At 43.3% G+C, this 23,176-nt stretch overlaps 1 protein-coding gene across 2 annotated transcripts in view; it reads right to left on the bottom strand.

Annotated features, from left to right (window-relative positions):
• Window positions 1-2,436: 2,436 nt before the first annotated feature.
• Etf1 (eukaryotic translation termination factor 1) overlaps window positions 2,437-23,176 on the bottom strand; it is a 29,224-nt gene continuing 8,484 nt past the window's right edge. For both annotated transcript variants that reach the window (XM_030250436.1, NM_144866.3), the window contains exons 3-11: window positions 13,652-13,827; window positions 13,206-13,345; window positions 9,768-9,906; window positions 9,397-9,587; window positions 8,795-8,924; window positions 7,694-7,849; window positions 7,267-7,331; window positions 5,634-5,781; window positions 2,437-4,722 (exon numbers count right to left, since the gene is read on the bottom strand). In XM_030250436.1, coding sequence (XP_030106296.1) covers window positions 4,640-4,722; window positions 5,634-5,781; window positions 7,267-7,331; window positions 7,694-7,849; window positions 8,795-8,924; window positions 9,397-9,587; window positions 9,768-9,906; window positions 13,206-13,345; window positions 13,652-13,814 — 1,215 coding nt within the window. In that variant the 5' untranslated portion in view covers window positions 13,815-13,827 and the 3' untranslated portion in view covers window positions 2,437-4,639. The remainder of the gene's footprint in view (window positions 4,723-5,633; window positions 5,782-7,266; window positions 7,332-7,693; window positions 7,850-8,794; window positions 8,925-9,396; window positions 9,588-9,767; window positions 9,907-13,205; window positions 13,346-13,651; window positions 13,828-23,176) is intronic.

Here is a 23,176-nt window from a genome sequence, read left to right on the forward strand (position 1 = left end):
TATTGTTATTTTATAGGTGGTAGTTCAAATCTAGATTTTAAAGGGCAGAAACTGAGCCGAGGTGAAATAAGCTCCTGTGTTCTTCTATGTAGTTAACCCTCCTTTCCTTTGGTTGGCTGCCATCCTTATTTCTCCAGATTTTAAGGACAAAGAAAGCAAGCAGTCCCAGAAATCTGCTGCTGCTGGGTCAGAAATCCTGCCTTTTCCAATGAAGCAAGTTTCCTCTGCAGCCTTGTGGTATAGCACCACCTTGTGCCCATTAGCAGAAAGGTACTTTGGACAGGAGGTTGGTAGCCATGGAATCTTGATAGCAAGTCTCGTCATAGGTGCCAGGTACTGGACTATGCAATTCACATACCTTTCTCTATGAAATCCTTAAGACGGTTTGAAAGAGGGTCTTGGCAGGTAAAAGGCAGGCCTGGAAGGCTCAGCATTCTCCTGCCTCCTAGTGCTGATGCTACAGGTGTGTCATCACAGAGTTCAGAGCCAGGGCTTTTAAGACTTCTTGTGTTGGGGAACTGGTGTGGGTAGTCATGGCAACAGAGGACAAGCCCAAAGCTGTCACATACACTGGACAAACACTGCCACTGAACTACATCCCGGCCCTTGGCTATGAGAAAGGATTTCACCAAATTGTCATGGCTGACTTTGATTTTCCCAAGCTGCCCAAGTAGCAGGGATTACAGGCTAGTTCCTAGTTGAGCCCAGGTAAGGATGACCCTGCCAAGTTCTGAGATTCCTGGGGGAAGGTGGATCTCCAGAGTTCACGGGCCAGGACATACAGAAAACCTTGAAGATGAACGCCTTCATGTGTGCCTCTAACTCCATTTGGCCACATGTCACACTGTGGCACCCAAACTGCTACAAGACAAGGGACTGCCCTGCCTTACAAGCTCTAACACCACGTTTCCACACCCCCTGGCCAGTTAGCTCCTACATCTCTTGAGTACAGTCCCATCAGGGTGGGACTTTGGCAGATGCAAATCCCAACTGGCACGCATTCAAGTTGGCTACAAGGGAGAAGCTGGCATGAATCTTAAATTCCACCCTGGCACTCAGCCGTCTATCGACTGGGCCTGTCTGGGAGTGTGGTGGTATGGGAATGGGAGCCAGAGAAGAAAAGTGTTGCAGGCCCAGACAGGCAAGAGGTGCAGCCCACATACCCTGCACTCCCAACAGCTTGACTAGAGAACACCACTTAGGCGTGCTATAGGAGAAACACTACCCTTACTGTGCCTGTCTCTCCAGAGGAACACTGGTTTGATTTGAGGACCTTCTCGGTTGGATGAGTCACCAGTATGCTGAAAACGCAGTGATGGGGAAGAGTATAGCTGCTGGAGGCCAGTTTTCCTTCCACCTGGAAATAGCAAGCCGTGTGTGTGTGTGTGTGTGTGTGTGTGTGTGTGTGTGTGTGTGTCTGTGTAACCTGTTTCTTAGCTAAGCTTCTTCTGAGCTCTCAAAGAACCTGTCGGCTCTTGAACCTTTAGGGAGAAAGCATTAATGCCAGGCTAATTTCTGCTCTGCCATCTGGATGACGACAGTATTGTCTGTCCTCATGGACATGCATCCTGTGGGTACCTGGTGCCAGTGGAAGGAAGCGAGAAGGCCATGCATCCCCTAGGACTGTGCTCACAGCCTGCTGGGCGGCCCCGTGTATAGGTGCTGGCGACTGAAGCTAGGCACAGGCCAAGAGCAGCACTGCCTTTTGTTCTCCCAGGTTTTCAAAGCAGGGTCTTCTGTGTTCTCCTGGCTGTCCTGTAACCACCTGGCTCTGCCTCCCAAGTGCTAGGATTCAAGGCATGCACCGCTATCCCCGGTTTGCAGTCAGTGCCCTTAACTGCTGAGCCAACTATTCAGCCCTCTGGACTAGTTATTCTTTTGTTCATTTTTTTGTTTGTTTCGAAACAGGATCTTGCTATGTAGCCAAAACTAGTCTCAAATGTGTGAACTTTCTACTTCTGCCTCCAGTGTATGTAACACCACACTGGACTATGATCCCCTTTACAGACCTCAGATGCAAGGGGACAAAAATTAACTTGAGACTGGGATAAAATTTTGGTTTCATTACTAAACAGCTGCTAATCAAACTCTTAATGCTTTCTTACCTGTTAGATGGTGTTTCTATGGAATTACAGGCGGGTTTGAAATACCTTAAAGCAAAACAAAAAACCAAAGCCAAACACATGCACATTGCCTTCTGACTTACACGTCCAGTGGAGGAAGCTATAAATCAGTTTGGCTGTAGAAAGCGGCAGCTCCCTGTACCATATCCCTAGGGTTGCAACCTCAGCTATCCTTCACATAGACAGATACAGTGAGGATAACTAAGGCTGAGCATTTATTAGGCATGACTAATCTGACAAATGCAAGAATTTAGTCCCTTGTAGTCCAGACTTTTCTAGGAACATTCCTAAAAAATCTCAAGCACACAAAATATATTCTTAAATATGGTTTAATACTCTTCTCCATTTCTGTACATCACAACACCGAGATTCTGCTCTTAGGGTCTCTCTGCAGAGGCTAGGGAGTGCAGGCTACGGTTTCACCCCTCACTTATGTGTGTTTGTATGCGTAAGTGTAACACATATCGGTATATATTGATACACACATCAATATATAATGCAATATATATCACCAAGGAGAACACATTGATTAAAGAAATACAAAAATTTGGCATCATTTCCAAACTTAAATAGTAAAAATAAAAACTACAAAAGGAGCTGCATACCCTAAATGTATCATGTGAAACAACAAGCATATTCAAAAATGTAAATTTACATCCAATTTCTCTGGTCTTGTCATATCACATTAGACCCATTTACAATGGCAAAACCCTAAGGTACTGCTGGGAAGGGTGTGTTCGCTCGCTCTTGGGTGTTCTGCAAACAAACAGCAGAGCCCAAAGCAAAAGCCTGTTCCGGTGAAGCCTCCCGTGTTGGTGAACACTAAGGAACTGACTCTTCTCACTGGGTTGAGACATCAGGTTACAGGACAGACAGTCATTTGGACCTCAGGGTACAGTGTGAGAAGCAGAAGCTTTACATTGAAGACAGACTCCCTTCATTCAAGTGAAACAGGATTATTGGAACGATAGATAGGCAGGTCTGTAACCTGGGAACAAGGAGCTGGTTCAGACCAATAAAGCTACAAGTGACTGAGTCAAGTCAGTGAAGAACAGCAGTCAGGCACTAAAGTGTTAAAAGTACCCAATTTGAAACCCAATGCACCCTACCACCCTGGTGAGTGTGGGTGATACCAGTTGACTTAAAAAACCTTCGGTCCTTCAAAGTCTACTCGGTATAGTTTTCCCACCGCTACCACCGGGCACCCCATACTCTGTTCACTGTCACCACCTTGAGCACACCATGACTTTGCACTCCAACTGGGTTTAAATCCAATTTACAGCCCAGCTATGAAGCCTAAGCCTCAGGTTTTCAGGCCAACTTCCGGCTCTAACATGGTTTATATAGTCCATGGTGCCAGCAGCCGTGTCCTACCCACCCCACCCCTACCCTCCCCACCCGCCTCCATACTTTCTCATCTGAGAGGTGCTTGTAGATCCCACTTTTTGAAATAGATGCTCCAGCCCCACCAGGGGTTTGAGATACATGCACGGTCATACGTGTCGTGTCTGTCGTTCCCGTGAAAAAAATCTTGCAGTTCATTTGAAAACAAAAAAATAAAATCAAAACATTCACATAATCTCATGCCATCCAACACAAGGAAACACCACCGCCTCCCCTTACCAAGAATAGATCCAAGCAAAATCATCTTTGAATTTTTTTTTGGTTCCACTTAAGTTGCATGTTTTATTTCTCCCAATCCCAGCAATAGCACAGAAGCCCATCATGTCCATCCCAGACTGGTTTCTAGTAGGCTGAGATGACAGGGAGCCTCAGTAACGCTAATGGCACAGAGGGCTCCCAAATGCCAGGCACAACTGTGCCTCCACACTGGTGACTGCCCAGAGTGCCCTGGCCCCAGTGTGTTGGCACTCAGTCTGACTTTACAACGCAACCTGCACCTTTGAAAGGGACAGTCTGGGAGTGGGGAGTGTGAGGGAGTGAAGCTCAAACTGCCTCCTGTCAGCTCACCCTTTCAACATTAAACAGAGACCAAGAGAGAAACAGTTCCAATATTTCACATATATTTCTTCTTGTGCAGTCTAAGCCGAGAATGCCATGTAAATGGGTCACTGCGAAATGCAGCAATTTAGTTATTCTCCGATCAAAGGAAGAAACAAACCAGTATGACCTCACGTCTACTAACTTTTGAAGGTTTACAGCAGTTAAAGTATTTTGCTTCTATGTATGAAGGTTAAAAAAATCATTTTTTCATAAAATACAAGAGCAACCAATTTTACCATCAAGTAAAAGTAAAAACTGGGATTCTTTTTAAATGAGTCCACAGTGGCCTTTAGAGACTTAGTTGTCGGCTGCTGCGCTGACACCACGACAAACCAAAGTGTAGGGTTGGGTCTGGTTTTGTTTCACTTTTCTTTTCAGTATCCAATGCTCACGGATTAAGTTCTGGAAATGCTCCAATTGTAAGGCAGGGATCTGTTGGACTCCACCACGGGTATGCTCCTTGGGTTGAATGCTGGAGGGTGAGGCACGGTTGCCGGACCCATGTCGACTACCTAGTAGTCATCAAGGTCAAAAAATTCATCATCTCCTCCTTGGTACTCCATTCCCTGGAAATCTACTCGGTACCGCAAGATACCTGGAGAAACAAAGCAGAATAAATAAGTCTTAAAGCAGAAAGGGGCTGCTCTTACAGGAGAAGCCCACCCTACTCCAGAATTATAGTTGTAAAAATCAGCCCCAGGAATGGTAGCTCACAACTATAAACCTTAGTACCCAGGAAGCCAAGGCACAAGAACTGCCAGTGTTGGAGGCCAGTTTGGGTGGCACACTCAACCCCAGGCTAGCCTCCCACCCCCCAAGAAAAAACCCACAAAGGGAAGGGGAGAAAACTCAGTGAATTCCAGCGCACGTGCTAAGCCTGATGACCCAAGCTTCATTCCTGGAACCCACATAATGGAAAGAGTAGTCTCCCAGTTATCTCCTGACTCCTGAATGTTTGTAGGCACAAAACAACACTCTCCAAAACAAAACACAGGCCCAGCAAGATGGTTCTGCAGGTAAAGGCACTTGCTGCCCCAGTTGATTCTTCAGGACCGACATGGAGGAAGGAGAGAATCAATCCTGCAAGCGGTCTTCTGATCTCCACATGCATACATGCCACTCTTGTGGCCACATAACACATACAAACACCACCAAGCCGTAGAGATTAAATACATTATGTTCATGCATGAAAAAAATGGGTCGTGGCACATGCTTTCAGCACTCCGGAGGCGGAGGCGGGTAGCTCTCTCTCTGAGTTCGAGGGAAACCTGATCTACAAAGTGAGTTCCAGGATAGCTAGGGTTCCACAGAGAAACCCTGCCTCAAATAAACAAAAAAACAAATAAAATGCTAATAGAAAACATGAAAAATAACCAAGAACTGGTCCAAAACTAAAGAATGTGGCATCACACACTGACCCACCCCTTCCAAGTAGAAAGGGCCTATGTCACTTAAGTAACCCTGAAAGGTTAGCCAAGATGATCCTGGTCTGAGCTTGCTACTCACCTCCAATTCCACCAAATCCTTTCACAAACTGTGATCCTTCTTGTGACTTATCTGTGACAATTTCTAGTGTAGCTCCAAATTTTTTATAGTTGTTAGCAAACCATTCCAAGAGAGGCATGCTTTCTATCAGTTCGTGTTCCTGTCCAGTCTACAAGGCACATGACACAGAAACAATGGGATTAGATACACAGCTTAGTACACACCCAGTGCCCACCATCACCCATCCTCTTCACCATTTTGAGTATTATAATTGCACAAAACTAAGCATAGCTACCAGTTCTTGGTAACATAACTGAAACGGTAGATAAACTGATTATTTCATCATTTCCCCGCAGGGTGTGTGGGCTTAGCAACAAAACGTTAAACCATTCCCGGTTGTGTCAACTTGATTCCTGTGGCTGATTCCAGAAACTAGGCTGTTGTAGTTTCTTATTATTCCTCAGCCCAGAAGAAACATACACAACAGGACAGTCTAAATACTAAGTACACCACAGAGATGCCTGTGCCCTGCCCACGAGCTGAAATTACAGAGGGTTGCGAGCTCCCATGTAGACGCTATGATCCAAACCTGGGCCCTGCAAGAACAAGTGCTCTCAGCTGCTGAGCATATCTTTAGCCTTGTTTTCCAAGTGTCCAGAGCAAAGGAAAAGCTGATAAAATGCAAAAAAACAAAAACAAAAAAACCAACAACAACAAAAAAAGCAAGCCAGGCATTGGTGGTTTACGCTTTTAATCCCAGTACTTGGGAAGCAGAAGCAGGTGTATATCTAAGTTCAAGGTCAGCCTGCTTACAGAGTGAGTTCCAGGACAGCCAGGGCTACACAGAGAAATCCTGCCTTAAAACTCCCACCTCCTCCAAGCTAATAAAGCAACCAGGTCTTACACTCAGAGCTGGGACAGTGCTACTCAAATTAAATCTCTGCTATTTCAAGGATAACAGTGTTTTCCTGATCTCTCTCAATCTCTTTTTTATGAGACAAGGTTTCTCTGTATAGCCCTGACTGCCCTGGAACTCGCTGTGTAGACCAGGCTGGCCTCAAACTGCGAGATCTGCCTCCCAAGTATTGGGATCAAAGGCATGCGCCACCACTGCCCGGCATTTTCCTGATTTCTTAACTTACTTTTAGTGATAGGGTCTTTTTTTTAAAGATTTTTTTTTTCAATAGCTTTTTAAAAAAAGATTTATTTATTATTTATTATATGTAAGTACACTGTAGCTGTCTTCAGACACTCCAGAAGAGGGCGTCAGATCTTGTTACAGAAGGTTGTGAGCCACCATGTGGTTGCTGGGAATTTGAACTCCGGACCTTCGGAAGAGCAGTCGGGTGCTCTTACCTGCTGAGCCATCTCACCAGCCCTAGTGATAGGGTCTTATGTAGTTCCAGATGGCCTTGAACCCACAGATGGCCTGCGTCACTCTCACTCAGTTTATTTGGCTACTTTATTTCAGTCTATAATAACCTTGATCCTACCTTCCTTGTATACAGATCAGTGTGTGGCAGTGAGACACTGCTCCCCTTCCATGGCTGTCTAACTAGAATAAAGCTTTGCTTCCCAGAGCTGACACTGTTACCAGTGCTTTAGCACTCAAGCTTTTTGTATGTTATCACTAAGCAAAGAAAACTTTACATACCTCTTTGTCTGTGAAGTGAGATTTATCCTTCTCTTGTTCTGGAGTTAAATAGAGAATTTTCTCCTCTGTAGTATTAAAAGTTAAAAACAAAAATGTTAGCCTGGCTCACAAAGTACCAACAGACATAAGCTATGCAGGAGATCAGATAAGAAAAGGACTCCTGGACTAACTCTACCAAGCCTTCCCACAAACATCTCAACACACTAAGTACCTGGTACTCCACTCTATAAGAAAACATTAAAGACATTCAAGATATAGCCCCATATTCTTGGCTAATTTAACTATGAACAGGCATTACATAGCTAGGGTGGGATGGGGTGCGGTAGTGGGGGCAGCAACATGACACAAGACACTTATATGTTCCTTATAACTGTGTCTGAAACCAAGGATTTCTGAACAGAGAAATGTAACAGATATTATTTTTTACCTTCTGTGCCTTGGCAATGAAGAACGTATCTCATTATATCCAGATTTTCATAGACTATTAGAATTTCTACAGCTCCCATTTCCAAAGCCTTTAGTGTATCTTCAACTCCAAAACAGTACTTGCCTGTGTCCTGGCTAATTTCATCAAAATATCGTCCTGTGGATTAGGGACATAAGAATAAATAAAATATATGGTGGCTCTTGGTTTCCACAAACTTAACCAACTGTGGATCAAATATATTTAGAAAAATAAGCACAACATGCCAATGTGTACTGTGGAGCAAAGCTTGTAATGTCTGCATCTACATGGAACATACATAGACCTTTACCTATCTTCTTAATCCAAATGATAGCAGACTATTATTAATGTATATTTACAACATGCTAGGTATTACAAATAATTAACATAATTTAAAGTACACGGGAGGGTGTGCTCAGGTTATATACACTACACACTTCTATTAGAGCCCTTCACAGTTTCGCAGGCGTGGCAGCTGATGCAGAGCCTGTCCTGGAGCCTAGCTCTATGCTGCCTTGGGACCATGAACAGGCATGCATACCCAGGGCCTTGAGTGAAGGCAGGCCCAGGCCACAGGGTCAAGGAGACTGAAGGCTCCTGGATCACCTTTTGTTGACCTGCCTAGGTTCTCCCCAGTTGCCCCTTTCTATGCCCCTTCCTTTGAGGGTGGTGCTGTACTTGAGAGGCCAACAAAGTGTGAACTCTATAAGCCCAGGGAGTGAACGCTGGGCAAGCACTGTGTCAACTGAACCACTTCCCCAGTAGCTCCTATTCCCACCCCAGAGCCTCACTCTGAAAATCAGGCCATCGGCAACACAACCATCGTAGCTTCCTGAGTTATAGAGGTATATGCCATTTGTGTCCATTTTTCTCAGTAAAAATGTTTAATTTTCCATTCTTTTACTCTTTATTTTAGTTGTTTGGGACAAGAGTCTCATACAGCCCAGGATGGCCTAACTACTGTGGCTAAGAATGACCCTGAACTCTTGATCCAACCTGTATCCAGCCCTTCCTTCTATACCTTCTCAGTGTCACCCATACACACCAAAAACATTTCACAGACAATAATACCAATACCAATACCTATTAATTTCTTCTCTTGAATGAACTTCACGTTGGAGAGAACTTCAGTAGATAATTCAATAGCTTGGTTGAATCCATTTTCACCACCATAGGATATATCAACTAATTTTAAAACTTTAGATTGCAACCTCTGACACAAACAGAAACAAAAACATTAGGACCTCAAATATCTACTGAAACCCCACTCTTTTTTTTTTTAAAGATTTATTTATTTATTTATTTATGTATTATATATAAGTACACTGTAGCTGTCCTCAGACACTCCAGAAGAGAGAGTCAGATTTCGTTACGGATGGTTGTGAGCCACCATGTGGTTGCCGGGCTTTGAACTCTTTACCTTCGGAAGAGCAGTGGGGTGCTCTTACCCACTGAGCCATCTCACCAGCCCCTGAAACCCCACTCTTTAAAAAAAATATGTTAAAAAAAAATTGTTCTTGGATCCCCCACAAGCTAGAGTTATAGGCATTTGTGAGCCATGTAATATGGGTGCTGGGATCTCCAGCCACTGTTTTTAACCTAGGAAGGCCAACACATGCACCATGGACCGAGAATGGCCGTATCTCGCACACAGACCCTTGCCACGGCAGTTCCCTTTCTCTTACCTGGTCAAACATGTCAGATTGACTTAGTTCAGTTTTAAAGTCAGCTGATCCAGCTAAAACCAAACCAGCCACATTCACTTTGTCTCCAGAAATAAACAGCTGCACAGCAGTCTCGGCTACTTTCCGAACATAGTTATGTCTCTTTTCCATTCTTAAACGGGCAAAACGCAAGGCTGATTGACCTCCTCTGCCTTTGACACAAAAGCGGTGGGAAAAGAGTAACTATTAAAGAAGTACATCATGCCTTATGAAGCACAAACAAAATAACCAGTCAAACTAACCACCACCCCTTAACTGTCTTAGCACAAATGTGCTTGTTCAGTGACTACTGTAACAGACAAGTCAAAGAACCCGAGCAGCCCTCTACACACCGTGTTTCTTTGGGAGATCCACAGTGAATTTGTGCAGGACTTCTCTGGTGTTTCCTTGGAGCGTGCCAAAAAGAGCACCACTTCCGTCTATTACAATAAAACCAAACTTGCTGTCATCTGAAAGTAACGCTGTAAGAGCCTAAAAGACAAACACAAGCACTGCACAATGAACGCCAATGCTTAGTTAACTCAACATGGTATCAACACTATGGGGGAGTAATTTATAGACCCCAGGTGAAAAAACGTAATGCTCATTAGCGTGGTAGTTTCCACTCTGCAGGGAAGGATTTGTTGTTTACAGTTACAGAGTTAGTTCTAGAGATAAGATGGTGGTGACAGTTCATACTACACAACTAAAAGCAGTCACAGTCCTTTTTTTTTTTTAAATTTAAATTTACTTATGTACATGAGTGCCCTGTCTCCATACACAAGAGGGCATCAGATTCCATTATAGGTGGTTGTGAGCCTCCATGTAGTTTCTGGAAATTGAATTTGGGATCTCTGAAAAAGCGAAAAGTGCTCTTAACCCGCTGAGCCATCTCTCCAGCACCACAGTTACAGTGCTTATCTGGATTTTACCACAGTAGTAACAGGAAGAAACCAAACAACCCAAAACATATACTCGGGTAGGCAAGATTTCTCAGCAATTAAAGGTGCCCAGTGATTTCACACCTGATCCCCAGAACCAACGTGGGAGGACAGAATCAATTCCACAAAGTTGTCCTGCCCTCCACAGGCCACAGGGTCTGTCCTCCTTGCCATGCCCTGCCCCCACCACCCACCACATACACAAACCACAAAACTTAAGGTGTAAACAGTGCCATTCCATAACTCCAGCACCTGGGAGGCAGACAGAAGAGAATTTCAACTTCAAAGCTAACCCACACCACATAGTTAAGAGCCCATCTTCAAAGTCAATCAACCAACTACAAAATAACTACCAACCAACCTATCAAAATGTCAGCAGAAAATTAGTCTCTACTTTTTCATTTTCATCATTTAATTTAGATAGATGGTGTGTAAAGTATAACATCTAAATTAAAGATCATATTTAAAATTTTGATTATTGTTTTACTAGCATAGCGCTCTGAAATGTACCCAGGGGGACTCTTGCACTCTGAGCCAGTGTCACTTACAGCCAACTTAACTTTTTGTTACTATTAATGACCTCAGCATTGTTGATAGTACTATCAAGGTAAAACAATTTTGCAAGTTAATGCTATAGTAACAATTAAAGGAAAACATTTAAGTTTCTTAAAAAGAAAAAACCTCACTGCGCTCAATTTGAAAGAACGTGGGTTTCCTCTGTGTAGCCCAGGCTATCCTGGAACTCACTCTGTAGCCCAGGCTAGCCTTGAACTCAGAGATAGATCCACTTGCCTCTGCTTCTCAGTACTGGGATTAAAGGCATGCACCACCATCACTCAACTAGTCTTAAAGAATTTTATTTTCCTAACAGTGTCTCTCCTGAAAGGCACAGAAGCAGCCCTGGGATTTACAGAGACACATCTTCTGTGATAGGTTGAGACCTAACTAAGGCCTGAAATATCATTAATTGCCATATTGTCTCTTTAGATCTTAAGCAATTATTCATTACTTTTCTTTCTTTCTTTCTTTCTTTCTTTCTTTCTTTCTTTCTTTTTTTTTTTGGTTTTTCAAGACAGGATTTCTCTGTGTAGCCCTGGCTGACCTTGAACTCAGAAATCCACCTGTCTCTGCCTCCCAAGTGTTGGGATTAAAGGCGTGTGACACCACTGCCTGGCTTATTCATTACCTTTTAACCAAGAAATAAGAAACTTTAACTCCAGCATGGTAATATGCCTATAATATTAGCACTTGGGAAGCAAAGGTGCGAGAACTGAACCCAAATGCGAGTGTAGGCCAGCCAGCTAGACTACCTTAATCAAAGGAGTCAGGCACAGTGGGATTCACTTGTAACTCCAAGCACTCAGGTGGAGCCAAAGAATCAGAAATCCAAGGTCATCTTTGGTTATAAACTTGAGAACCACCTGTCTCAACAAAATAAACTCCAACAGGGGCTGAGGAGTGGCTTGGTAGGTAAGGTGCTTGCTATGTATAAGGACCTTAGTTTGGAGTCCCAGTATCCATGTAAAACACTGGGTATCAGGGAATGCTGGGTGCTGGGGGTAGCTGAGTCTACACCCTTAGCTCTACTAATCATTTTAGCGATTACTGGGAGAAAAGTAAAAACCATTTATGCTAATATAATAGCTGAGCTAAAGCCAGACAATCAGGTACATTTTAAAACAGAATGCTCCAAAATCTGTTTTTTGTTTGTTTGTTTTTTTTTTTTAAACAAAGTTGATAGAAGCAAATTGCTAACAGCAGAAGAGGCCTCTGCCAGGGCACTAGAAGCTAAGGAAAACTAAGCTAGATTTCCATACTGTTACCCATGATTCAACTGGAATTGGTCTTCCTGTCAAGTAAGCAAAAACCACTCACTGTAAACTGTGGACAAATGTCAGCTCTAATCCCACCGCAGAGGTTTGTCTCAGAGTTGATGAAAGGCAAGAGACTAAAGTGGGAGCCAGCTGTGAATTCCTGATTGCTTACTGTTGACTGATTTAGGTCAATCTAATGAGGTTTCTTTTCCACTATTAATGTTCATCATAGTTAGCCCTGTCACTCAGGGTTTATAAGAACAGGAAAAGAGAAGAAACTGTCACTAAATGCATTTTATTTGCTTATTTGCAATGATTTGTGAGCTTAGTGCTAAAGATGCAAAAACTATAGACAAGTGTCACTAGTACACAGAGAGGCAATCAAAATCAGCCAATTACCTGCCTCTCATCAAGTTATCCAAATCCAACTTTCCACCTTCCTCAAATACCATGATGAGTAGTATAATAAACATATATTATTTTGAAAATATTCATGATGGCCAGTTAGAGGTGGCACATATTTTTAATCCTAGCAGCTGGGAGGCAGAAGGCAGGCAGATAGATACCTGAGTTCAAGGCCAGCCTGGTCTACAGAGTGAGTCCCACGACAGCCGGGGCCACACAGAGAAAGCATCTTGAAAACCAAAAACCAAAATCAAAACCAAAGCAGTTGTGATGAAGGATGCCCATAATCCCAGAATTTCAGAGGCAGAGGCAGGAGGATCAGGAATTCAAAGCTAGCTTCAGTAACATGGACCTTGTCGTTATCCACCCAAACAACCAACCCACCAAAAAAAAAAAAGGGAGGAAAAAATACCTATGTAAAAGGTTGCACCAACTCATAAACACACAGACCAGAGTACTCAATAGCAAAGTGGGAAATAGTACATACACACGCTACCACAGTCCTAAAATGGACAGAGCGGAGCATTCACTATATGGCAAGTAGAGAAGCAGTGGCCTGGGGCTGGGAAGTGAAAGGAGGAGAGCTAATGGGCCCTGGCTTTGGCCTACAACGCTCTGTGCTCACACTTACCTCTGTATGAAACTTATTGTCGCACAAATACAATGATGTATTAATTGGTTTGAAAGGTTCAAAGTCAATGTTAACTTTCTTTTCCTTTCCTTCTTCTGTTACAATTGTTCCACAGTAAACAACCAGACCATTTGGAGGTACTGCAAAGAACATAAACAACTTCTTTAATTATTCCTACAGCCATAATTTAAACAGAAACTCTTAAAGATTCATTGGCAAAATTCTCATCCTTATTGTAAAGCTTCCTGAGATGGTTCAATAGGATTTATTCCTCAAGTATAGCAAATAGTACTTAGCATTCAATGGGGCGGGGGGGGGGGGGGGGGGGGGGGGGGGAGCGTGAGAGCGAGATCAAGCAGGAGCCCGCTAGAGTGGTGGCAGCTGGCTGAAGTCACAGCAGGAAAGCCAGTGAGGACAGAGTGACAGAGCGAGAGGGAGAGGCTTACCTTTGTTATAAAGTTTGAGTCTCTGTTGTACAGATGTGATGGCTCCGAGGACTGAAAGGCGGTTTACTCGTGACTTAATGTTAGATGCAGTTCCAAACTCGTCTGCTAACATTTTTGCCACTCGTGAAATCTGGTCTTTGGGAGGAATGATCAGCGATATCATGCTCGTGCCATTGCTGGAGAAAGAACGCACACAAGCTTAAGTTCATGTTTTACCACTGGTAAAATAAGATACGGTGAGACAGTCATAGGACACATCATCTGGACAGTACTAGAAAGGCAGCAGCTACTTTAGCACACCGTCCAAAGAAAGCCTAACAAGAGCCAGCAACAGTTCAGATTTTAACACTGAGATTAGCCATGTAATGAAGGCCCTCAAAGGGACAGCCGGGAAAACTATCTCAGTCTCAAGGGTGGAAAGAGAAGGCTGCTGGAGGACACCAATAAGCTGGAATTTGGCAAGAAATGAAGTCTGGTAACAGCAGAGGATGAGATCCTGGTGGCTCTTTGGGAGAAGCTACATCAGGACCAAGAAACAAATCTCTCAAAGTCCAGACAAATATTCCAGTTGATATTGATTACGCCTTTCTGAAAAATCCTCAAATAGTAATTCAGCAAACCCAGTACTTTCTTGACAGGAGAGTAATGCAATCCACAAACTTCCCAGTTATGAAACAATTTGTAACTCAAGAATGTATTTTTTTTGCCTTTTTTTTTTTGAGATAGGGATTTTCTAGACTACAAAGATCCATCCTCCTGTCCCTGCCCCTCTATGTGCTGGGTAAAGATAGGGGTATGTCAACAAGAATGTGTTTTGATTACGTTGATATAATTAAAATTCTTTTTGTAAGAGAACTACAGGGGCTAAAGAGATAGCTGGATAACTAAGAGCACTTGCTTCACAATCATAAAGACCTGAAGTTGGAATCCCAGAATCCTTGCAACAAGCCAGGTGTTCTGCACATGCCTAGTATGTGCAGACCAGAAAGTCTATCACACAACACATGTGCAAACACAAATTTCTAAAAGAGAAATACACTAAAAGCCTGATTAAGTATCCAGTTAAGCCGGACATGGTGGCGCACGCCTTTAATCCCAGCACTTAGGAGGCAGAGGCAGGCGGATTTCTGAGTTTGAGGCCAGCCTGGTCTACAAAGTGAGTTCCAGGACAGCCAGGGTCATACAGAGAATCCTGTCTCAACGCCCCTCCCCCAAAGTATCCAGTTAAGTATCTAAACAAATTCAAATATCTAGAACGAAAAGATGAGACTGAAGTATGACCCACGGAGAATATCACCTTTTTAACCTGTACTTCCAAGATACATATCATTAGCTGCAGTCTAAGAAACACCTGGTCTCAATATTTCTAGTTGTTTTTGCCTAGCAAGCATGAGGTCACAGGTTCAAACACAAGGGAGTAGGGCAGGGCATGTACCAGCAGCAATATAAACCAGTTTTGTAAGTTGGAAAGAGTTCTGAAGGCTGGCTTACAATGTGAATATACTCATCTTTAATGCCCTCTACACATCAAGTTGGTTAAAGTTGAAGCCTAAGCAGGAAAGGCACCTGGTCCATCCTGTAGTCTTAGCACTAGGGAGGTAGAAACAGGATCCCCAGAGCTCACAGGCTCAAGTGGAGATTGTCTCACACCATGAGATAAGTAATAAAAGAAAAATAGCTGTCTATGGTCTCTGGTTTCCACACATGTACATAAACACAGGAACATGCATGAGTGTACCATACACAAAAATAACATATAAGAGACTATGTCTGAGAACCGTGTGGTACAGATTTCTGTGACAATTATGTAGAACATGCAAATAACTCAGCATTCAACAACAAAAACACAATCCGAATTAAAAACCAGCAAAGACCAGGCACAGATCATCTGAGACCATCTGGTCTACAACAGTGAGTCCCAGGCCCGCCCAAGGCTTAATCAAATAAACACCACCAGCAAAAGCTAGCAAAGGACATAGGTCAGTGGTAGAGTGTTTGCCAACCAAGCACAAAGCCTAGGTTCAATCACCAATACAAACTCTAAACAAAATAAAACTGGGCAAAGACTTTGAAGAGACAATTTTGTAAAGATCATAGAAAGAGGTAGTACTTAGGTCAGCTGTGGGTTCCCTATCTGGAAGATAAAGCTGTGTATTGCATTTCCTCGAAAAGTTTTGTCACACAAGAGAAGGAAAGATAACTGGGTGACTAAGAACACTTGTGCTTGCAGAGGATCCAGATTGGCTCAGTTGTCAGCATCCACACTGCAGCCCACAACTGTCTGTAACTCCAGTCAACGGAGACCTGATACCTTCTTCGGGCTTTAGTGGGTACAAGTATATGGTGCACTAACATGCATGCTGGCAAACACTGTCCTGAGAGTGATAAGACATTCAGTGTTGGCCTCTGATCTCCATATATACAAGTGACCCTCCCCCTTTTAAAAAAGACAGGAGAGGGGCTAGAGAGATGGCTTAGCGGTTAAGTGCACTGACTGCTCTTCGAAAGGTCCTGAGTTCAAATCCCAGCAACCACATGGTGGCTTCACAACCACTTGTAATGAGATCTGATGCCCTCTTCTGGGCGGTTTGAAGACAGCTACAGCACACGTACATATAATAAATAAATCTTAAAAAAAAAAAGGGACAGGAGACAGGATGTCGGAAAACAAAAACTCAATACTGTTATAAGTGTAAAATGGGATGACTGCAACTGGTAGTATGGGCCAGTGGGTAAAAAGTACGGCCAAGTCTGATGACCTGAGTTTGATTCCTGGGTCTCGTATCTCACATGTACAAAGATTAAACACCTTTAGCTTGTCCTCTTACCTCCACATGTATGTGCCCACACACATAATTAAAATTAAAAATCAGTCATAAATGACCACTACTGTCTAATTAACTCTATGTACATGAAATATTCAGAAAACAATCTAATAGCTAGGGAGATGCCATAGGATGTCAAGGACCCGGACTATGAAAGTGGAGGTGGTTGGAAACATGCATGCATTCTCTGTTCCTGGCTGTAGACATGATTAGCTGCAACCAAGAAGTTCCTGCCTCGTAGACTTTCCTACAACATTGGGCCACAGCCTGGAGCTGCTGCTCAAGTAAATTCCTGCTCCCCAAGCTGCTTTCTGTCAGTGTTTTATCACTCAACACACAACTAGGACAGAACCCTGGGGGAAAACATTCAGCGAGTACATCTTTTAAAGAAAGGGGGTATATTTTATGGTATCTAAATTATATTTAATAATAAAAAAAATCGGGTGGTGGTGGTGCATGCCCTCAGGAGGCAGAGGCAAGTGGGATCTCTATGAGTTTGAGGCAAGCCTGGTCTATAAAATGAGTTCTAGAACAACCAGGGCTATACAGAAAAATCTTGTCTCAAAAACAAATGAACAAAATCAGTTAGGGGCTAGGACATAGCTTAGCTGATAAGAGTGTTTGCTGTGCATGCATGGAACCCCAGGCTCAACCTCCACTTCTATAATATAAGCACTGGGAAGCCGACTTGACATCAGTCAACTGGGAATCAGCCATCATGCTGCATGTGCTCCTGCACACAACCCAATGAAACTCACTGTGACGGATGGACAGACCAACACACACATGTACAAGTGCACTAGTTGGGAAAGGAGCAGATTGCGGGAGAAAAACAAGAAAAGGTGAGGCGGTATGGTGGTTTGAGTAAGATGTCCACCATAGTTTCAGGCATTTGAATGCCCCTATTGGTGGCATTGTCTGGGAGATATGACATTGCTGGGAACATGGAAGCTTCAAAGACTGCAGCTATTCCCAGTTTGTTCTGCTTCTTGCTTGTGGTGGGAGATGTGAGAGCTCAGCCGATTCCACTCCACGATGGTCTTAACCTTTTCAGAACCATGAGTAAACCCAAAGGAACACCTGCTTCAGTGGTATTTATCAGAACAGAAAAGCAACTAAAACATAGGGGGTAAATGACTGTAATGCTGTATGTACACATATGAAAACGCGTAAAACTCATTTATATAATTCACGTGTACTTAAAGATCAGAGGCTAGAGACATGGCCCTGCAGTTAAAAGCTCTGCCTGTTCTTCCAAAGGAAGGTTAACTACCAGCAATCACCTAAAATCCCATTCATATGGCATCTGAGGCCACTAGGCATGCATGAGGTGCAAGGACACACACACACACACACACACACACACACACACACACTCCCTCATACATATAAAACAAGCCAAAGATCAGCCCTAATTTTAAGGTTAAAAAAGCAGATAATTATTAGTGTCACGGGAATGGGTGGGGTCAAATAAACTGAGAATGAAGAGACTTTCAGAAACATGTGGACCATACCCCCGTTACTGAGCCTATAGATCCACAGACGCCTTAAGTCAGGGCTTGTTTGTTTTAAAGACTGTGGGGTACACGAATGCATGTGTGTGTGTGTGTGTGGGGGGGCATGAATAACTTTTGCAGAGAAAATTATTATTTTTTTAAGTACACAAGCCTGTCTTGTGTATGACCAAATGCCTGGCGCCTCAGAGGCTAGAAAAGGGTACTGAATCCCCCTGGAACCTAGGATCTCTCAGAGAAATATCAGTGTTCTTAACTGTTGAGCCAGCTCTCTAGCCCCAGACCAGTCTGTTTTTGTTTTTCTGTTTTTACGAGACAGGGTTTCTCTGTGTAGCTCTGGCTGTCCTGGAACTCACTCTGTAGACCAGGCTGGCCTCAAACTCAGAAATCAGCCTGCCTCTGCCTCCTGAGTGCTGGGACTAAAGGCATGCACTACCACGCCCGGCCAGACCGATCAGTTTTTGTTTTGTTTTGTTTTCTTCTGAACAATTCTCAAGGAGACATATGCCTGGAATCTTTAGGGACCACAGGCATTCTCGTAAAAGGGCCTGGTTCTGAGTCAGCACTGAGATGGACCTGACATGGGTGATGTTAGAAGTAGACTGAGAAGCGCTCTGAGCACAGAGAATGACGCCACAGGAACCCAAACCTAAAGGACTGGAAAACCTAAAGCTAAATGAAGGGAATGCTGGAGCAAACTAAGTGAACCCAAGGAGCAAAATGCCTCAAAGCCAGATAATGCTGTGCACAACAGAGAAATGACCTTGAGATAAACTGCTATTTACTTTCAGGAAGATGGGTTAAGATGATAAACATTCATTAAGCAATTCTGCTGTAAGAACTGCAGGGCAACCCTACGGGCACACCCGCTTAACATTCCAGAGAAGATAGAGCAAGTAAACACACTTAGTGATAGGATGTGATCTGGTTCTGAAATCCACTGCTTAAAAGTGGGCTCAGAGCATGGAGGCATGCGCCCTAATCCCATCATCACACTGGAGACAGAGAAAGACAGATCTGAGTTCAAGGCCAGCCAAGTCTACACCGAAAGAGCCTGTACCCCTGTCTCAAACACATAAACAGGTTCAGATATATACAGCTTGGCAGAAAATTTTCGGATTGGTATATTTCTACCAAGATTGTTAAATCAGAAACATACTACTTGAAAGTTTAAAACTGGCTCTCTGGATAAGAGTGCTTGGCCTTGAGTTTAGATCCCAGAACCTACATAAAAACATGAGCCTGGAACCGTGCGGCCGTGGGATGCAAACAGGGCTACCAGGACTTGCTAGCTGCCAGTCTAGCTCTAGGTTAGAGAGACATCCTGTCTTTTCACCCAAAGATATACATGTCCAACTCACTCTTACCCACCAAATTTTAGGAACAAAACTACCTTTCACTAGTTTCCATGTATAACTCTATTCTGTAGAAGGAAACCTTAAGTTTCTAAACTTACCTTTGTAAGACACTTCACTAGAGTTGAAATCCAGATTATTAAAAACATGCCTTAGGGGGGCATGGTGGTGCATGATGCCTGTATAAGCAGTACTCTAAAGGCTCAGGACGCAATGGTTCAGACTATTAGAGTTGCCTGACAGAGTAAAGGGCCCTGCCAGGAAGTTTTGAAACAGATACACCCATTTACTCCACAAGCAGCCAAAGTTGTTAGACCAGTTTGTGTAAACACAGTAATATCTCAAGGATATTGAATATTTCATGTTCATGTATAACAAATATCTATTACGAGGAGAGTGAGAGGGGGGCCTGGAGAGATGGCTCAGTGGTTAAAAGTATTGACTGCTCCTCCAGAGGTCCTGAGTTCAATTCTCAACAACCATAAGGTGACTCACAACCATCTGTAATGAAATCTGCTACCCTCTTCTGGTGTGTGTGTGAAGACAGGGACAGTATACTCACATAAAGTTAAATAAATCTTAAAAAAAAAGAGAGAGAGAGATTGAGACTGAGAAATAAAACCCTTGCATCAGAGGGTTCTTAGCTCAGTGATAAAGTACTTGTTTAGCATATGCAAGGCCCTTAGTTAGATCACCAGACACTAGGAAAAGACAAAGTTCTCACTAGAGAAGCTAACTGCAAGTACAGTATATTCTCCCTGTCACCACATCCTCATTGGTAGACAGGGGCTCACTGTCTACACGGCTGGCCTGGAGCTTCACTCAGCTCTGCCCCCCTTGGTCTCCCAGTGCTGGGATTAAGCATGTAAACTACTTGGGTAGGCTTGCTTTTTCTAATTCTAAGTCCTTTTTTTCATCTTCTCTGCTGTCATTATATATCCTTTCCCAAATCACAAGCCCTAAATAAGAGAGGAGACTGGAGATAACTTGGCAGTTAAGAGTAATGGATGCTCTTCTTCCAGAAGACCTGGGGTTTGAGTTCAACCATCCACATGGTGGATCTCTCATGGTGACCAGTTCCAAGAGATATGATGCCCTTTCTGGACTCTGAGGTCACCAGACATTTGCACGATGCTCAGACAAACACCTACACACATAAAGTAAATATAATGGAAGTTACTAATTAAAGGAGAGCCAGAGTGAATACACAGCACTTGGGAGGATAGCACAGAAACAGCTCAAGCCAGCCTGGGCTACATGGCCAAACTGTGCCTCAAAACCAAAACAAATAAATGAAAAGGAAAGAAGTAGGAAAAGAGGCAGTATAAAGGCTGGGGAGATAGGTCATGGAGTCAGACAAGCTCTCCCTCGGCAAGCATGGTGATCTACACTCCATCTTCTGCACTCACGTGGCAATGTATGCCCCAAACCCCAGAACAGAGACAGGGGATCCCTTGAGCTTCTTGACCAGTCAGCGGGTAGGGAGGTGGCTCATGGATGGAAACACTCACCCTATGGGCTGGAGGACTGAGTTTTGAATCTCCAGAACCCATGTAAAAAGAAAAACAACAACACTCCTCTAGTGAGATGAAAAGCAGACTGGAGAATTCCCATAAGCTACATAAACAGGAAGCCAAGCAACAAACAAAGCCCTTCTCCAACAAGGTGGAACTGTCACAGCTGATGGTGTCCTCTACCTACACATGCACACATGTACCCCACACAGAGGAAAAGGACAAAGATTAGAAAAAAGTCACTAGACAGCATGCTCGAGTTAGCAGTGTATGCCTATAATCCCAGATTTTAGAAGACAAGAGTCAGGAGTATGGCCATACGTTTGAGGCCAGTGTGGTTTATATTCAGTTTCAGGTTAGCTGGGAACAAAGTAAGACCCTGTCTCAACACATGAACCAATGAGATGGTTCATCAGGCAATGAACACTTCAATCCCTGGAAGCCACATGACAGGAGAGAACAAACTGTTTTGACCGCCACCCCACCCTTCAACTACAAAAATAAATTAATGTAATTTTAAAAAAAGGCCAGTGAATCATGTTGTACAGCAATGACTAATACATAGGTCTTAAAAACTTCAAGGTAGACGTAAGAAACAAGCTATGACATAGAACAACGCCAAAGCTCCCAAGGGCCCCTGCCATGCTCATCAGGGTACTTTCCATTATCAAAGAATTCTCTTCAATGATTTACCCAGAGGATTAACTTCTGGGAGACACAGAAGAAAAACTTGTAAATGGTGTAGATACACAGAGCAAATACAACCCGGTCAAACTAAAGCAGCAAAACTCAGAAAGGAAATATTTAGACAGCCAGTAGCTTTCCCTTTCCTCACTCAAGAACAGGGAAGTTTCTCTACCTAGGTCAACAGCCCAACACTACCTACTGGAATATTCCACCAGGAAGCTGGAATCTTTTCCTAATCTTCTCAAAACAATGAGATACAAGGAGCCAGCGATAGATGGATCACAGTTAGTGCTCTAGGCGGGGAACTAGGAATGAAAACCCTTCTTGTGACCCATGTGGAAGCATTTTGAAATAAGACAGAAGTCACAATTCTCCCACTAATTGTCTTTTTAATATACACTTTCATCAAGATTTCCATCACCACCAGATGTTCATGAAAAACAGAGCTGGAGTAAAAGCTCTGGCTGCTCTTCCAGAAGACCAGGGCTCCATTTCCTGCACCTGCATAGTGGCCCATAACTGTCTGTAATTCTAGTTTGAGGAGCTCTGATACCCTCTTCTGGTCTCTGTAAGCATATATATGGTGCATAAGACACAACACCCATAACTTAAAACTAAAAATTAAAAGAACAAGCATGTTGGCTAGGCATGGAGGTGCACACCTTTAATCCCAGCACTCAGAGGCAATCTGAGGCCAGCCTGGTCTACACAGTGATTTCCCAGGCAGCCAGGGCTACAGAGTGAGATCTTGTCTGAAAATAAACAAAAAACAAGGGTAGTGTGTATAAATAGGAAGACAGGTTTGACATGAGAAGATGGGAAGAAACTGACAGGACCTCTGAACTTGCCTGGCATTAGACAACTAAATATTCTCTGTACTTCACTTTTGTCCATGGAATGCCATTAGTAGCTTCTTGTTTCATTAACAGGTTTGTTATAGAGTTAAAAGGCATGCTAGTTACTTATCTTTGAAAAAGTAGTTTTAATTATTTAACTCCAATTCTTGGGAATTTAATACCTTCGCTTGTCTTCTGAGGGCTCCTAAACACGTGTCACACATACATAAACATGGGCCACACATACACAAACTTGGACATACATACATAAAATAAACATTTTAAAATCAGGGCCAGGACATAACTTTTTAGTCTGTGCTTGGTAAGCACAACAACTAAGAAATGCGCCTCGCCTCTAACAATCAACGACCCTAACCTCCTCATCACCTCTCCAGCCCCACTCTTAATTCTTAAACACATGGTCTTAAAATCTAGGTAGGCATACATTCAAACGCTCTGCTACTATTTCAGTTCCCGAGGACAGTATCAACCATTAACCAATACCAAGCCTTTGCACTCAATTTGAGGCTACTTTGCTTTTAATCAAAAATGCATTTTAGGGGCTGAAAAGGTGGCTCAGCCATTAAGACCAAATACTACTCTCCCAGAGGATCTGCGTTTAAGGCCTAATATCCAAATCAGGTAGCTCACAACTCCCTATAACTTCCTGTAACTCATCTGACTCCTTGTCTCTTTGAGCACTTGCACATGCGCAAACACACACACATTCTATTACAATATATTAATAAATCTAACCAACAAAAAACAATGAATTTGGGGGCCCAAGAATGTAG

The sequence above is a fragment of the Mus musculus genome, chromosome 18, assembly GCF_000001635.26.
Source record: "Mus musculus strain C57BL/6J chromosome 18, GRCm38.p6 C57BL/6J".
In the NCBI taxonomy this organism is placed as follows: Eukaryota; Metazoa; Chordata; class Mammalia; order Rodentia; family Muridae; genus Mus; species Mus musculus.